Genomic DNA, 18,417 nt, shown 5'->3' with positions numbered 1-18,417 from the left:
TCAATCTCCTCTCTCTTCCTCACTCAGAATACAGAGATATATAGATGAAATACAATTACCTCATATATAGCGAGGGTTTACCTTCTAGGGAAAAGAACCCTAAGCTAAACATAACTTCTACCATCAGATATCTGCCTAATGAACGACCTAGATTGACTATGAAATTATAACATTTTACAAGGCAATTTTACATCTATTCTTAGCTTTGGGGGCGCTACCCCCCCTGGACCCCCCCTGGACCCCCCTGCAGTGAATATTTTACCGGTGGCGTTGCCGCCCCATTACGAACTGGGTTCCAATATGGAGATACCTTTGAATATAGAAGATAATCAGGCTTCGCACCCAACACTGTCAATTTTGATTTACTTGCCATTCATAGTTCAAGCCCTCCTTCTAGCACCAAAATGTTGAAGCCTCGAAAATCGTTGCCTCAACATAAGGGAAAACCACCCGGTTCGGACCTCAAAGAAGCTCCTTTTTTGTTTGGAATAGTGGCTCCGACTGGGGATAATGGGACACATTTCCCAATCTGTTTAATACCTGTGCTAAATGGGGTGATGTGTGATGTGTTTGAAATAACGATTTAAGCTAACGGTAATCTAGTCTAAATTAATCAATCAAAAATGTGTTTAACTTCTAATTTCTAAATCTATCTAATCATAATATACACAAGGTAAACTTGATGTATGCGATCTACAATAATTTCTAAAAGCAATTGGTAATAAAGATCATTCAATTACAATTAGAAGTGAATCCATTTTAACAATAATCATTTTGTACAAAAAGTTAGCCGAAACGATTGTGAGAAATGTATCACATAAAGAGTTATTCATATATTTAGCATAAAATAAAGATCATCATCATACAGAAGTGCAATAATGATTATCGAAATTCAGACTTTCATACATAAATAATTCGAAAGGAAAATACTGCTTAATACATAAGTAGAAAGGATTACGAGATAAAAGTACCATTTATAATACATCCTACTCATGTGTTTGAACAATATTGATGTATCTTCAATCCATTCAACATCATCTAAGAGTACAAAAGTGCAATTTCAGTAGAAGATGCTAAGTAAGATAAAAATAAATCTTGTTCCATATATTTCACCATAACTTCTTCAAAGGGACAGAAGTGCATGTTTTGAAGAGAGTTTCTGATAAAATTCTGGACCCTTCTCTAAATGCATGAGAGGGGTTTAAATACTAAGACTATAAGGCTAAAAATATATTATTACAAAAATAGTTGAGGAGGTTTAAACGACCTGCCTCAATTTATGCAAAGATAAATTCAAAATTAAAATAAACAGGGTGACTAACTATGTTGCATTCGATCCTTTAGATCACAGATATCCACCATAGGCTTCAGCTATGTAGGCCTATCAACTTGAGATTTCAACTGTCCATCGAATACGGCATCGATTAATGCTGGTGCTATTTTCTTGGCAGAGGTGGTTAGGCATCGCAGGGTCATCCATTGGCTGTGAGGCTTGACCAAATGTTGCCAATATGCCTCCCAATCTAGCCAGGTGGTTTGCCTTATCATTTTTGCTTTGTCTTCCACTACCTATTTCCATTTTTGTTTGAGCTATTTTGCATCTGGAAGGAACCATTGAATGCACTTTGCTACTAGATTGGCACCATGCAATTTCTCATTTATATTTTCTATGATGATGTTTTATATTGCCGCCATGTCCCCTATTGCCTTTTCTGCTTCTTTTAGCTGAGAATCCCATCTTGCAAACATAATTTCCTTATGTGATTCTTCTAGCTTGGGTAGGTCAGATTTTATTCCCTCTGTATTTTGCCAGGCGATGTGATCAAAGACATATCTAAAGATCTCATCATATTCAAGTCTCATTTCTATGACTTGACTTGTGAGTCTATCATTTGTTTTGCAATAAGATTTCCAATGTGAAATTTTTTGGCACAGTAATTCTTTCTAATGTATCAACTGGGAATTAAGTCTGAGTGCTTCGGTGATAAATTGATTGATTTTTGGATCATCTTTATGAAGATTAGTTACCACCTACACCTGTGCTTCCTTCTCAGCTAAGCTGATATGATGTTCTATTTGCATTTTTTGAAATTCCTATTGAATCTTGGTGAATTGTATCTCTGTCTGCTAGTCGGATTTGACTTGCTATAACTGTTGCTCGAGCGATGTTATGTTATTTTCCTTTTCTCTAAGCAACATTTGGACTTTTATTGCTTTATCTATGATCACTGTAGCATAAGAGCTTGCAAACTGCGAGAGTCTAGTTAAGTTGGCGGATAGATCAACAGGCGAGTCCTTCCATAAAACATCCATTAGTTAGTTTTTGGGGGTAGTAACAGCTATGGAGTCCAATTTTCCTTTCTTTCTTTACCTTTTCACCACGGCCTTATGCTATGGGCTATAGAATACATCTAGAGGAGGTATTTCTTCAATCTTCAGAATTATCTCGGAGGTGGGGGTAATAGTGGTATGCTCTACTCCTGGTTCATTTACAGTTTCTTCTACTCTAATTTCCAGATCTGTCTTGTCTTGTAGCATCTGTAGCTCTGGCACCTGTTTCTCTATATGGAGACTTTTATTAAAATTATCCCACTCCTCCTCTAAGTCAATTACCGTGGGTTTTGTTGGTTTCACAGAGGTAGTATGGATTTCACCCTGTTTGCTAGTTGAAGCTTGTTCAACTATCTGTTGTGTAGATTGGGTCGTATCCTCGATGCTTCTGCTTTTTCCATTTTGTGATGAATGTCGTGATTCCCCAATAGATTTTTCTTGAGACTCTGCTCCTAAATCAGATTTGGAGTTTTCTTTGGAGTCACCTTCTATAGTCACACTAGGAGTAGGCCCCCTTATTGGTTCAATTAACAATTGGTCCAATGGGACCGTTGCTAGCCTTCTTTCTCTGTAACTGTAAAAATTTTCCAGATCTTCATGGTCAAAAAGTAGTTGGGCCATATGTTTCACCTCTGAAAAGGTGTTTTTATGCAAAAATATATCATCAAAATCATCCTCCTCATTGGTGAATACTTTTACTTTCACCATGTTGGTGAAATTCTTGACTATGCCAAACGGGTCATACTGCCGTCCAGGGAATTTGGGTAATTGCAGAGATAGCATGTTCTCTGCTTCTTAATGTGTGTCCTAGGTCGTGTAGTGCAAATTCTCCACACTGTATAGGGAATGCAGGCCAAATGGCCTTCTTTGACTCTTTCAATGTATGGCTCATTCCTCCCTCACTAGCTGTCTGGTAGGCTATCTCCCTAGCCATCAATTTATCTGGAACATAGTATGGGAGGATGTGGGGGAGGTGATGCTGCCAAAAACTATGATGTATGTAAATGTCTCCTCCCCGAACCATCTAGCCACTGGGAGGATGTCAACTTCAGCTTCTTGGGAAAATCTGGGGGTGTCTCGATTATACAACCACTTGTAAATAGGGAGCATAACTCCATGGAAAATCTTGAAAAAATGTGGTTGAAAATTGGATTCCCACATGACCTTATGGTACATGTGAATGGGAAGTGGATTCTGAACATTCCATTTCCATCCCATGATGGGAAACTTTGAACTAAAAAAAATAGCATCCATAACATAGGCGCTCATAAAAAATGGAGGGTAAACACTCGAAGCAATGGTTCTTCTCCTTTTATACTCGATAATTGTTTTTGCTAAATTATCTAACAATATTTGGGCCCAATTCATGATAGTTGCGTTAACGACTGCTTCAATTAACAACAACCAATCTGCGGAGAGCTTGGTACTATCAGTTCTACCAAACATTCAACATAACATAGCCACAACAAAGCTACAAGGTGGACAAATAGATGCAGTAATGTACATACCATTTTTGTCTTTCTTGATCTTCTCTTCATTATTCGACTAGGCATGGGTGCAATCCACTGGGTCATTGTTCTCTTTAACAATCCTTCCCATGAATTTCCTGTTGTAGATGACATGTGGCTCTGGTAGGTGGTACATAAGTCATAAATTATCTGGGATCAAAGATCTGATGACCCATTGGCTTCTCGTCCTGAATTGTTTGTCTGAAATATCTGCTTCATTGATAGCCCATTTTACCATATCATCATAAGGGATTATCTTCGGCCGAGAAGTTATGCGGTGCAAGAACGAGCAAGCCATCTCTAGCATGGAATCATCTAAGGAATATCAGATGTCACTTGTAACATTTGTTTCCATAATCCTCGGCTGTTCCTCCTCGAGTATGTTGTACATAGTCTCCCATGTAGAGGTTCCTCCCTCTCTACTGCATGTGGTGTCTGTGAACAAGGGAATCATCTCTGTCTTATCAGAGGCTACAACCTTGCCTTTCTTCCCCATTGTTCTTAACGCTCTACTCTGTAGGTTTTTCCTGAAATGAAGAACAAAAGCTATCAGATACTAAAATATGAACGTAAAAATGAAATAATGTAGATAGATTGTAAAGGTGGTAAAAGAAGAATTATTTGAATGCACGTAACAAGATATCGTATCAAGATAAATGGATTTTCACACATAAATGTAGTTATATTGCACTAATGCCCACTAATGATTCATTATCCCTTAACTTTATTTCTCATAAATGTTTGTGTGGAAAAACAGGATGAAAGCTCCTAGGGTGGCCAGCCATTATACTGCGATGATAGCAATTGTGTGATTTGTGAAGCAATATCACAGATCGCAATATCGCAAGATGTGCCTTTTAGCATTCTTACCTCCTGTTGTATGTCTGCGAGATGTGATATGTGAGCTGTCCATTAGCTGTTTCACGTATGGTTAATTACTAAGCTCATCGTAGGAAATAGACTTGACGGACTCGAAATATTTGCTTTTAATACTTTACGGTGTGGGTCCAGGCGCGAATCGCATATCGCAATATCGGGTTATGGTAAGTGCAAAGTATTTGCTTGAATACCCGAAATGTGATGCAATAAAAGCCAAAGCATCATCGCGATTTCGCAACTCGCAAACCTTGCTATATCGTATTTAAGAGAGAACTCTTAATGGGTCGTGTTTATGCGATGCGAGACATAAGCCTAAAAAGTTTAAGGACTTCCATTTTCGTCGGATTTTATGATAATTTAGACCATGGAGGCCTTATTTTAAACGCTTTGCTTGATTTTTTGGAGGTTTTTTAGAAAGGTCCTTTAGTGGGTTTTTTAGACACACTATATATGAAAAGGTAAGTATTCAGGAGTTCCCAAAAATGTTTTGATTGTTATTTTTCTTTATTCAAAAATTACAAGAAATGACTAAATGCTAAGTTTTGTTTTTTGAATGAAAATTTTTAAAGGGTACCCATTTAGTCAATATAACATTAACTGTTATTATAAATAAAATGGGGGGTTGTTGAATACCACAACAGGATGATAAAATACATCTTTGGCACAGTAATGTTCAATAAATATAAATTAATGGAAAACATATAAAGGATTTTGCTAAGATGAAAGAGGATTCTGTCAACCATTTCAATATTATTTATTTAGAACCTAATGACTCCTTCAGTTAGGATGAGGAAAATATTTTATAACATGTACTGCAATTTATTTCTCTCAAATATAATGGGATGCTCAATTTACCTATCTCTATGGAAAAAATATGGTAAAAAATCTCTTCCTTTGATCTTGATAAATCTCCTAGCCTAGATAGATTCATAGTGAAATTCTATAGGAAGTAATGGAACATCATTAAATCTAACTCACTTGGGATGATAAACTTTTCTCAATGAACAATTTAGTTGGGAGGAGGAATAAATTAAACCTCTCTTACCCTAGTTCCAAAAGAGGTAAATCCGTTTTTCAATATTACATCCAATATCTTTATGTAATGTATCTCATAAAACAATTTTTAAAATAATAACTAACCATATAAAACATATTCTTCCTAATATCATTTCTGAAAACCAAGTAGGATTTGTGGGGAGATAGAAAGTCATGGACAACATAATCCTTATACAAGAAGTAATTCAATCTATTATAAATTGAGGAGAAAAATATATTGTAATAAAATTGGATATGGCCAATGCCTTTTATTATTATTACCAAAAATTAGTCTTCACTATTCTTACAAAAATATGATTTGGAGAAAACATAATTAACTAAATCTCTAATTGCATTAGAAACCCCTTAATCTATCCTTTGATGAATGGAAAATCTATAAGGTTATCCAAAGCCACAAGATGCCTCTTCCAAGATGTCCTCTCTCTCCTCTTTTATATATATTGATGACTGAATCATTAACTATAAAATTATATTATGAAATATTATCACGGTAGCTTCCCAATATCAAATTCATCTACATTGTCAAAAGTATTAATCGTGCCCAATTTTCTAAAGATAATTTGTTTCTATGAGAAACCTTAGTAATGATATCCTCTAAATTCAAAATTGTTTGACAAAGTTTTATAAAGCCTCTAGAGGAAAACACAATTAAAAATAAATCCATTTATACACCTAGAATATCAACAATCAAACTCAAGCTACCCCACATAGAGTTTTGCATTTCCCAAAACAAAAGTTTGATCTAATTTTTTTGTTTGATCTAGGAATCCCTGTTTATGTCAAGTTCTTCTATCATCCTTAATGTATTCTTCCTCTTACCAAATTGAAAAAGAATCGTGTAATGGGTTGTACAATGGTTAAGCCTAATTGGGTGATTAACTCTTAAAACTAGTTCTTTAAGCCCTCCTCTCTTCCAATTCTCTCCTCTATTGGTATCAATTGAGGTTAGGATGGAATTTTTTCAAGAAATACATGGATAAATCTAGAAATAAAGGAAAGAAAACAATAAGTGTTATCATTTGGTAAAATGGGTAGTGATTTTCACCCAAGCAATTCATGGAGTCCTGGGAATCAAAGACCCTTATATGATGAATATAATAGTGGAAGCCAAATTTATTTGGAATTTAATGACATATAAGAATGATTGGTGGAAGAAAGGTTTCCATAAAAAATATCCTACAAGAGAAATAAAATGTTGTTTGGATTACTCTACTCTACCAAAAGGGTGATCACAAATATGGAGACTTCTAGTAGAATCCCTCCATATGATCAATTCTTAGGTGACATGGATCTTGGGCTGTGGGTCTCAAATTAATTTATTAGAAGAAATCATCCTTTGTTTTCCTCCCTTGTGATTTAATCGATACCTTTTGTTTTTGTAATAATGGATGTATAACAATGGGAATAAATATCTTATTGAAATATCAAGTTGAGTATCCAATGGGAAATGGATTGGGAGGAATTTTGGAAATTTTCCCTCTCATTTACAATCAACATTATGCCTTTTTATATTGTCTCATAAGGTGTTCTCTAAGCCACATAAATGAAGGAAATTATAGAAGACATGGAGACTTGATATACTAAATGCACAAAGGGCATGAGTATATTCTCTTCCCTAATGGACTCATAATGAAATATAGGCCTTGGAAGTAAATTTGGAACATAGATAGGATTCCTAAAATTAACATCTTCTATCACATACTAACCTACCAAAAAATTCTCGTTGTTGAAAACCTCACTAAAAGAGACATCCATGGACCATCATTCTATGTTTTCTTCCTAGAGAGTCAATAATCCATCTCCCATTTATTGTTGTTGTATAAATTTACCAACCAAGCATGAACTACAACCTCCAAAGTCCTAAATCCAAGTCTTCAATTATCTTCCCACATCCATAATTTTTGCGATGCTTGGTATAGCTTATATAAAGGAATATTTTTAGGAAAATATGTTTTAAAAAAAGAATCTAACAGTCTTTCCCCAAATTTATATGTTGGAAATTATGGTTAGCCCATAATAGAGCTATCTTCTAGGAAATTTATTCCCATCCTATAATTGTCACTAAACAGGAAATATCCTTTCTCATTGAAGATCTCAATACCAAAAGTATATTTACCTCTTGGGAAAAATCTTTGGACAAACAAGAAAACCATTGGTTTTCTTCCTTCAATCTAAAAAATCATAGCTCACCTAACTCTCCCCCCTAAAGAAAATGGAATTCAATGATATCCTCAAAAGAATTTTACCATTATATAATATTGTAAAAAAGATATGATATCTATTTTGATGGGGTTTTGAAGCATAAACCAAGAGTGGTAAGTGTATTATGGAGGACGGAGGGTGTGGTGGTGCTAGTGCACCCTAGAAGACAAGAAGAGATAGCCTTTACCTGGAGCTTGGGTAGAGCCTTGAATAATCAAATAGAGGCCTATGAAACTTATCAAGTAATCAAATAAGCCACAACACTAAACATTAACATATTAGTCATAGTTGGATACTAATTACTTATATTAAAGTATCTTCATTCTAATTTTCTTCCCATTGAGGATAGAATCAATCTTCAAAATGATTCGTTAAACTTTGAATCAAGTCCAGAAATTTCAAATGACATATTGAGTTGATAGGCTCATTCTACAGCCCAGTGTAGCGTCGATGTGTAATTTTTCGGTGCTCAACCTTGAGTTCACACTTGTCCCTTTTAAAATAAAAGTAAAATAATGTTTAAATTAAAAAATAATGTTAGCTATACTCAAAATAAAAAACAAGATAATATTTTCTTAGTTTTACTTAAAAATATTATAAAACTTATTCCCACTCTAATTGTACTTTCTTTATTGGTTCTTTATATTACAATACAAAGGGGACATGGTAAAAATATTTCAATCACACTCTGAGTTGTTAATAAAATATTTCCATGTCAACATGAAATAAGATAGTTTTATATCAAATTTTAAAGTAATTAAAACAAACAATAAATAAAGTTGATATATATATATATATATATATATATATATATTTCATATTTCAGTTGGATAAATAAACCATTTTAATATTTATTTTAACTAATTTATTTTAATATCAATTTTAGAAAGACACACACAGATATATATATATATATATATATATATATATATATATATATATATATATATATATATATATATATATATATATATATATCTGTGTGTGTCTTTCTAAAATTGATATTAAAATAAATTAGTTAAAATAAATATTAAAATTATATATATATATATATATATATATATATATATATATATATATACCACAATAAAATATTTCAATGAGCAAAGAGATAAAGTAATTAAAATTAATATTGAAATGTACTTAAAAATATATTAATAGAAAACTGTGCGAGAATGTATCCATAAATAAAATATCTTAGTGGTCATGTTAACTAAAGTATTCCAATGTCAACCATTTATATATTATATATGGTTTAAAATAATAATAATAATAATAATAATAATAATAATAATACTAATAATAATAATAATAATAATAATTCTAACTATTATATAAAGTAATTGAAAAATTAAATTCTTATTGTCGTAGCGTTTCAAGTATCAATGTTTCACATTTTGACCCATCTATTAAAGACTAATTTTGAATAGAGAAGATATTTGTATGAATTGCATGTTTAATATATTTTATTCCATGTATTCAAGGGATTTTCAAGGGTAGTGAATCCCTTAATGCATTAAAAAGTACAATTTAAAGATTGTATATATATATATATATATATATATATAGAGAGAGAGAGAGAGAGAGAGAGAGAGAGAGTTTTGGGCACGGGATCCCCCAAGGAATGTTTTGGGGCTTAAAGCCCAGATTCTAGCTAAATTCGAGGTAAAGACTTCGCATTTTGTGGGCACGGAGTGCGAGATTCTAAATGAGTCATAGGATTGTCCACCCTCATTTCTGTAATGTAAATCAGCGAAGAGAAGGAATCAATTGAGAAAGTAATAGATGGAGAATTGAGTCTTATCTAAGTGTAGAGTCGAGTCTTTGGTCATAGAGTAGGAGAAGGCTCTCCAGCTACGTGCGCAGAGGCCTAGTGGTCCGCAGCTGAGTGTACAGACCCCTACGGCTGAGTGTGCAGGGCGAGTCAAGTCTGTAATTGTTGGAGAAGTAATAAAGAGAAGTTTCATATCATTTTTGTGTATCTTCTTCCTGTTTTATGCATTGAATGTATTGGGCAGAAATTGCAATTTCACTATTTATATGTTGCGCAAACTTATATGATTGTGTTGATTAAGTTAATATATGATAAAGTATTTGTTTACGTGAAGTTAACTAACAATTATAAGAAGATAAGTAAGATACATGGTTTAACTTGGCGAAATATCGCAGAACGCTGCCCTAGCAGTGCGAAAGCACCTCAGCCCCTAGTTAGGGCTGCACGAAGGTGATTATAACAGATCGCAAAGGCCTCGCAGGTTAGGATAGTGCACGAAGTGACCTACATGAAGGTATTCACAGTTGGACTAAATCGACCCCTTAGACATCTCAAGGGTGCAAAAACTTGGTTCGAGCATCCCCCCATATTGCTTCAGGTGAGACCTCAGTCTGCGCTCAGCGGGCTATTGCTGAAAGGGCTAGTAGTGTAGGGATTTGTTTGGCTAATTAACTTCGAAGCTGGATCAGAACCTCTCAACACAACAATGGTTCTGTTGCTGTGACCGCAATCTGCATAGAGATGTCTGATGTCGTATCATTGGAATCCAACTAAGAAGGAAATTGAAGGTTGGTTGGATAGAAGAATTCACGAGTTCACGGTGCAGGAGAACAGGAACTCGTGACTGACAAAATAAGAGTGGTTAGACTGCTACTTGTACACACAGATCCATAAAATATTTTTTTCATCTTTCCCTACTGAGCTATATGAGTGGATCGCGAAGCTAGAAAATAGCCAAGGAAGGTGGAAACTTAACAATCCTATTGTGTGGACCCCAAAGTTGGTGCACAGATTGGAAGCATCGGCAGATAAGATCGCGCACAATGTTGATCACTGGCTTGATTAGATTATAGGAGGATTCATTACTGCGTTCGCGGTAGATACTTCAGTCAACTATAGCGAAGCGGAGTGACACTTTCTTAAAGGACCACAAGGTAAGTACGTAAATTCTTTGAATACTTGGATTAAATGCTATTGTGTGAAAATAGGGTTATGCAATTACCTTGATGTCTGGAGCTACACGAAGCGGAAAAACCTACAGAAATGAAGGAAGTAAGGGACTAGAGAACAACCCTTTGATTTCACCTCCACGAGGGGACGAGGAAGAGCTCGTGAAGGTCTCTCCATGATGTTCAATCCATTTGATAAGGCAAAGAATACCGCGCATACCACCCCCACCCACACTGCCACCAGCTTCACTGCCTTCACCTCCATCTTTGCTTGTACCACCTCTGCCACCACCACGAGTCAAAATGGCAAGCACGGTAAAGTTACCTATGTTCAAGGTAGTAGGAAATGATGATCCAAACTAGTTTTGGTTTGTGACAAGAGTGGCATGGGAAGCACAGGGAGTCACAAATGATAATATAAAGAAAGCGACAATGGTTAGCACTCTGCAAGATCACAAGCTGACCTGGTATATTAAGCATTCTAATGACAATTCGAATGCGAGAATCGCAGATATCCAAATTGAGCTAAACAAGGAATTTAGCAAGCTGAAGTCAGAAGTGCAGTCAATCATTGGCTTCAAAGAGATCACAATGCTACCAGGCGAAACTCCTCGGGAGCTGGATCAAAGGTTAAAGTGTATGATTCATGAATCTAATATGAATCTGACAGATGGACAACACCGAGAATGGTTTGTAGTGTTGCTAATTCCACATCTGAGGAGCATGTTTTCACAACAGAAGTTAATGACTCAGGCAGAGGCCTTAGATATCACAATGAGGCTGCATGAAACCCCGATGGAGGATCCTAACTTGGGATTTTAGCAGATCCACACGCAGCTTAAAAACTTATTCCTTGAGATGTATAGTCTGAAACAAGACAAGACAGCTTGACCAGAAGTGCACGAAGAGGTGTGGTGTGTAAAATGTAAGGGTTGGGGTCATGATAAGGACCACTACCCGATGTTTGAGAATTACCTCTCGGGAGGAGGACCGATACCGTTAAGACCGGAGGCACAGGTAGGACCTAGCACAACACCTGCTTTGTGGTGCACGATTTGTCAAATAATAGGAAAGAACGCTACTGACAACTGCCATTTGTTACAAAAGTATACGCAAAATTCACAATAGTTGTTCTGTAACTTTTGTAGATCGATTGGACACGATGAGCGCACTTGAAGAAGTTACGAGCTGATGATGGATAGAACTCACACCTACAGAATTCAGGACAAAATGTGGCCCCTAGACTAGAACGTAGGAGTAGCACGAATAGGATTTCAAGGGTGTGGATGAGGCCAAGGTGGAGGAGGACCTGGAAGAGGTCCTGGACAACTGATGTGCTACAATTGCGGAGGGCCTGGACATTATGCCCGTAATTGTATGAATCTAATGCGTCCGTCATGTCTGTATTGTACATTGTTAGATCATGAGACGGAATATTATCCTACGCTGATAGCTAGGATACGCGACAAGGGAGCGCTACCGCCTCCCCCAACTTAGAACTTATAGATGATGAGGTCTGAGCCATGCGAGGAAGATCCAAATGTGAACATTGTGCTCCGAAGTGGAATCATAACGGGAGACGATAAAGGCAAACAACATGAAGATAGTACTTGGGTTCGCAAGGCTCAGACGAAAGAAGCAGAGTTTGATTTTGAGCATGCTAAGGAAACCTTCATGGAAGCTAAGAAGAGCTTCACTGATGCCTCCACTCTAGGAAGCAAAGATAGACCGGAGCCAGAAATGGACCCATCTATGCTTATGATGTTCCTGGAGACATGCATAAAGTTACTGCGCGACAGTAAGGATGTAAAGGGACTACAAGGATTCATTAACAGATGCATTGGGACCGTTGCAGGAGAACCACGTGTAGTCTAGAAGATTGGAAAGCATACGACGAGGACGGTAAGAGAAATAAGGTTAACTGCGCAGATTGGAGAATATGAGATGGACCAAGTAATTCTGGATTTAGGATCAGATGCAAACGTTCTGCCGAAGTAGATATGGGAGTGCGTGGGGAGGCCTACGCTACAATGGTCTCCTATGCAGCTGCAAATGGTGAACCAGCAGAAGATAATACCCATGGGATGATTGCAGGGAATCACTGTGGATATTGAGGGAGCGAGCGCGCTAGCAGACTTTGAAGTGATAGAGATTGTTGATGATAGCAATCCCTACCTCGCACTCTTAGGAATTGATTGGGCCATTGACATGAATGGGGTGATTAATCTGAAGAAGCGCAAGATGATTTTTGAGAAGAAGTCTCTATGCATAGTTATACCCTTAGACCCTGCTGAGGGATCACGCTAGACTGAGCTTGTGTGCAACTATGAAAGCGACGATGATTTGGACTGCATCTACAAGATAACTGTGTGAGAGGAAGACTGGGTGAATCCCACCGCAGATGGACAGATCTCATGGGAGCGCGAAAGCTCTTGTATGTGAGATTCTGATGAGGAGATAGAGCGATGGCAGAACCGGTTACACGAGGTAAACATGCTAAACTGTAATATGATGACAAAATTGTTGTGTTGCGTATCAACGGAAGTAAAGGATCTACCTACTTATGATGGGTTAAGTGAGGTAGATACTTTCCTAGATAAGTTTGAAAGGGAGGTGCTAGAAAAGCAACATTTCCAAGCCTTGAATTGGGTAATGCGCCCTACGCTCGTGAGGTGGTGGGGTACGCACAAAGTGATCTTTGAGGAATGGTGCAAATGCAGAAGAATGTTGTGCACGCGGTTTGGGAAGCCTAGAGTGTGATTGACAGATAAATGCAACGGGCAGGATAAACTATGCGCACTTGTAGCCAGATGGATGCCAACATATGGAAAACAACCTAATTGGATGCACATGAACTTCGCGTTGGGAGATACGGTGAATAAACATGTTTTCGGGGGGCAATTACGCAAATGACTCCTCAAGTTGGAATGACAGAATGTGCAGAGAATGATCGCATAGAAGGTTATCCATGCAAAAGCATTTAATGAGGTGTACGAAGCACTGAACAAGGTATGTAGTGTGCAACGAAATGATTGGGACCTGTGCGTACCTGCAATATTATGGGCTTATGGAATGACATGCAAGAAACTAATGGGACAGACACCTTTCCGGCTGGTCTATGGAGCGGAAGCTATAATGCCGATGGAATACATCGTGCCTAGTTTGCGCATAACAATGCTCACAGGTATGACAGACCGCGGAGCCTTGGAGGAGAGGCTCATTTAGTTGGAGAAACTCGAGGAAGAATGATTTTTAGCTGGCTTTCACCAACAGGTACAAAAGAAGTGCGAAAAGGCCTGGCAAGTTTGACATATTAAGTTACACACCTTCAAGGTGAATGATTTGGTGTTACTGTATGATAGTAAGTTTGATAAATTCCCAGGAAAATTTAGAATTCATTGGCTGGGACCGTATGTTATTAAGGAGGTCACAAACGGAGGTGCGGTGCAGTTGGTAAAGTTAAATGGAGAACCTTTCCCAGGAAGAGTGAATGGTAGTTGTTGGCCAGATAAATCAATCTTGCGGACAAGACTAATCTCCCTAGTATCAGAAGATAGTCTAGCAACAAACAGACAAACAAATCTATCTTTCTCTAGACATATGCGATTTATAAATAAATACTATAAAGGTGTTAAGACCCTACCTTAGATCCAATGCTTGTTCGTAGTAGCCATCCTTCAACCATTCGAAAGAGTTACCTTTGAGGACCTACAATCACAAACAAGAAAACATTAAATAGCACCTGCATAGCAAATATCATAAATCATTTCTATTATGGTGATCAAGGAATCCATAAAATAAACCATAAACCAACAACTTATTGAGAAAAACAAACTTATTTGTATTAACTTTGAAGTAGAAGAACCTTGCAACCTTTTCAACCTTGATGTTGAACAAGCTCTTTCTGGGGTCCGAAACAGGAATTTCCTTTACTTTGAAAAGCCTTGCACTCTTCCAAATGAGATCTTAGAGGTATGTAATCTCTCCTCATAAAAAATCAACCAAAGACTAAGTTCCAACAACATTTCACTTCAAAAATATTCAACTTTTAGCCTCTCCAGTAACCAGCCCAATGCTTCATTTTATAGTGCAGAGGAGGAGGTTACAGGTCCACCTATGAAGGGATAGAATCCTCCTTCAAAGGGATAAGCTCCTCACATGCAGGGGGTAGCTCCTTAAGGTATGGGATGCATGAACCTTAAGAGAGCAAACTTGCCACCTCAAGATTCCTTCCATAAGCTTCTAGAAATGACTGAAAGTGAGTTTTTTAGAATGTACTCGCACCTTTTTAACTTTTACAGGGGTCCGCACCCATAACACAAAGGCAGAGTGGTCAGGTGCGCAGGAGACATGACCATTAGGTGCGGGACCGCAGGTAATGCAAAGAGAAAGTGCGGAACCAGAGTTTTAGAGACTTTTGAGGGCTTTCTCTTATTTTCAAGGCTTGATATGAGGAACTGAGGCTTAAGACTTGCAAAGGGGAAGTATGAGTGGTAATGGACTCACACAGATTGCAGAATGTCAATGTGACAATTTTTAGTGCAACAGATTGCCCCCTAAAGTGTGAAGTCTGTAATAGATGAAGATGAAGAGTGAAGTACTTTATCATTTCAAGGATCATCCTGTGGACACCCCAGTCAGAACCTATAAAAACATTCAATGAAAAATATATATATGTAGACATATCATCGCTGTGGTAGGCATTCCCATACTCAGATCAAAACTGACTAGAAAATTGACTAAACTGTTCTGATACAGGAATGATTTTGTAATACATCAAGAGTATAGACATGTGTAGACACAGTATGGGCACAACCATCTGTTTATAAATAGTCCACTATATAATGAATAACAAAATTCCTCACAGCTTGGATGGTAGAAACTAGATCCAGGGTCTTGATTTCCGCTTCCCGAACTAGTATGATTCTATTCATGTGAATGAATGTATCGAAGTCGAACATGGTAGAAACCACTTGATTACTAGTCAATGATGTGAACTGTTAACAAGTGTGAGAGAAACCACCAGTAATGTAAATGGTTCTCAAAGTACTCAGTACAATCCATGAAATGTGAATAAATGAGTTGAAGTCAAACATGTCATAGAATCATTCGATCGAAGGTCAATGATGCAACCTATCATCAAAGGCGAGAAACCTGCCATTAGGGCATGCAGATTTCAAGGTACTAACGATTTCTAGATCATCTTTCTAGATAATGAACTGAAGTCGATAGAAAGCGATCTGTCGTAGGCAAGCCCTCAACACAAAATCATAGATCAAGTTTTGAAGAAATATATTGGCAAGGACTGACTTAGGGATGGTCAAAAATGGATGACAGATATTTTGCAAATGAATGGTTTATTTGAACTGACCTCTTGAACACATAACGACACTGCAGATGGTTTGGCGATAATTGACCCAAAGCTAATACCCAGAAACTGGCTGAATACTTTCAATATGGTTTGATTAACTATTTGGCAAAGGATTTCCCAACCCAGGTGAACAAAAAGTGTCATGTTCAAGAGTGGTTAATGGCTTTTCTAAAACACAAAGTGTAACAAATAGGTTCATTTTTCTCTCTTTTCCCCCACCATTTCTGGCAAGTACCTATTTATTTTTTACAAGCTTGAGGAGGATAACATTTGCTTGTTTATAAGCTCATCCTTCGGATGAATCCAATTTAGTTTAAAATTTGAACCTTAAGAAGGAGTGGTTTGTTCCTATTTAAAATTGAACAGGTCCTTTACTGTTAAATTTTAACGAGTCCAGTATAGGAAAAACTCGGTGTTTTTCAATTTTAGGGAGTCAGAAGAAAAACTTAAGAAAACTCCATGGGGGTCCTTTTTCATAAATTTGTGTCCCTCAAGCCTGAAAAAGTATAAAATAATACTTGAGAGAACCGCTTGACCATTACGATCAAGGAGTACTTTTCATAATTAGTGACTCCGATCTGAAAAAGTAAAAAAGTGATCGAAGACACGTCGTTTCATAACCAGTATCAAACTTGAAACGACAAAAGTCTAGCGATCTTTTCACGTTTATACAGTCAGAAAAGAGCTGTAAGTGGACCCCGACAATGTTTTCATATTTTGAGAGTCTGAAAAGAGCTTAAAGAGGACTCCAACATTTCTCTTTTTCGTAAATTTTTGAAAGAGTTTGAAAAAGTGATAAAAGTATGCTCTTTGTTGAAAAATGATCAATTTTCCTAAAAAATCCAATATTCTGCACAAAAACTCAAAACATTACACATACCTGTTTAAGATAAATAAAAATGATTTTAAAAATTTACCTTTTTAAAGTGAAAAATAAATAAATTAAAAATTCATTTATTCGAAAAAACTTATAAAAAGGGGTTTTCCAACTTCATTTTTACCATTTGAGTTCAGAGTGAAAAGTGAGAGCTTTTTGGTAAGAAAGTTCCTATGAAGATTCTGGAAAATCCATCTGTCGGAATCGAAAACCGTCAGCTCCAGGTAATCCACATCCTCCTTAACTTGCATTTCATCCATTTACATTTCGTGTTTAGGCTTTAGATTTGATTTTTGAAGGAGAAATGGGTTTAGAAAATCGCTCGTGGGGGTCTGAAAGTGCAACACGCGGCCCCTGTGGACCCCAACTTTTTTCTACAAAGAAAAAGGTCGTGGGTCCGCACCTATTGCCAACAACGTGTGTGGACCTACGCACTGTTTGTAAGCAGCGGGTGCAGACCCCGCGCAACAAAATTTAAATATCCAAATTTCTCAATTTTCGCCAAAATTTTTTCTAACTAACTTGTTCTAAATTGTCCTTTTTGCATTGCAGGACACTCAAAATGCTTATTTGGCAAGAACGCGAGCACAAGGATGTAGATCTTGCCACAATAAATCATTTTCCCACATTGCAGGCATTGAGAGCATGCAAATTGTTTAAGTTCTGGGCAATACCGGGCATGAGGGCCCAAGTAGACCTCTTGCAATGGCTGGTAGACAGATGGAACATGCAGGACTAGTGTTTCATGATTGGTGGCCACTGGCTCGAAATCGAGCTGGAGGATATATATTTTTTGACTAGTTTGTCCAAGAGGGGTGAGCAATTATCTCTTTTCGGGACTAGGCCAGGTGGCCAGTCTGTCGCTAGTCTCCGATTGGAGTTTTGCAATGATCAAACAAGGGACAAACGGATTGATATTAAAACTATCAACCATCCTGAACTTAAGGTTATTGCATTCACTGTTACCAGGCTATGCGGGAGTGCAGCATTGCATGTGGCTACTGGATCCCAGATGCAGATGGTTGTAGATGGTTTTCGAGGCACCATATTCAACTGGTGTGAGGTTGTGTTGGCAAATGTGAAAGGCCAACTACCCACAACAAAGAATGGACAGCTGAAAAACTTTGGATACAGATTTATCGTTATCAGCTTTGCTCTAGAGAGGATCCCCATGTTAGCCCTGCAGCATATTCCTGTTGATGTTGGTCTTCCTCGAGAGCCTAGAATAATGCGTTGGATTGCTTTGATGG

At 37.2% G+C, this 18,417-nt stretch overlaps 1 protein-coding gene across 1 annotated transcript in view; it reads left to right on the top strand.

Annotated features, from left to right (window-relative positions):
• Window positions 1-11,351: 11,351 nt before the first annotated feature.
• The window catches only part of LOC149224160 (cytokinin hydroxylase-like), a 36,770-nt gene continuing 29,704 nt past the window's right edge, over window positions 11,352-18,417 (top strand). The window contains exon 1 of the mRNA XM_089388100.1: window positions 11,352-11,556. Coding sequence (XP_089244226.1) covers window positions 11,352-11,556 — 205 coding nt within the window. The remainder of the gene's footprint in view (window positions 11,557-18,417) is intronic.

This window comes from Pinus tabuliformis, chromosome Q, assembly GCF_031772625.1.
Source record: "Pinus tabuliformis cultivar Carrire ecotype Pingquan chromosome Q, CPIR1, whole genome shotgun sequence".
Classification (NCBI taxonomy): Eukaryota; Viridiplantae; Streptophyta; class Pinopsida; order Pinales; family Pinaceae; genus Pinus; species Pinus tabuliformis.
This window is presented reverse-complemented; position numbering and strand designations above follow the sequence as displayed.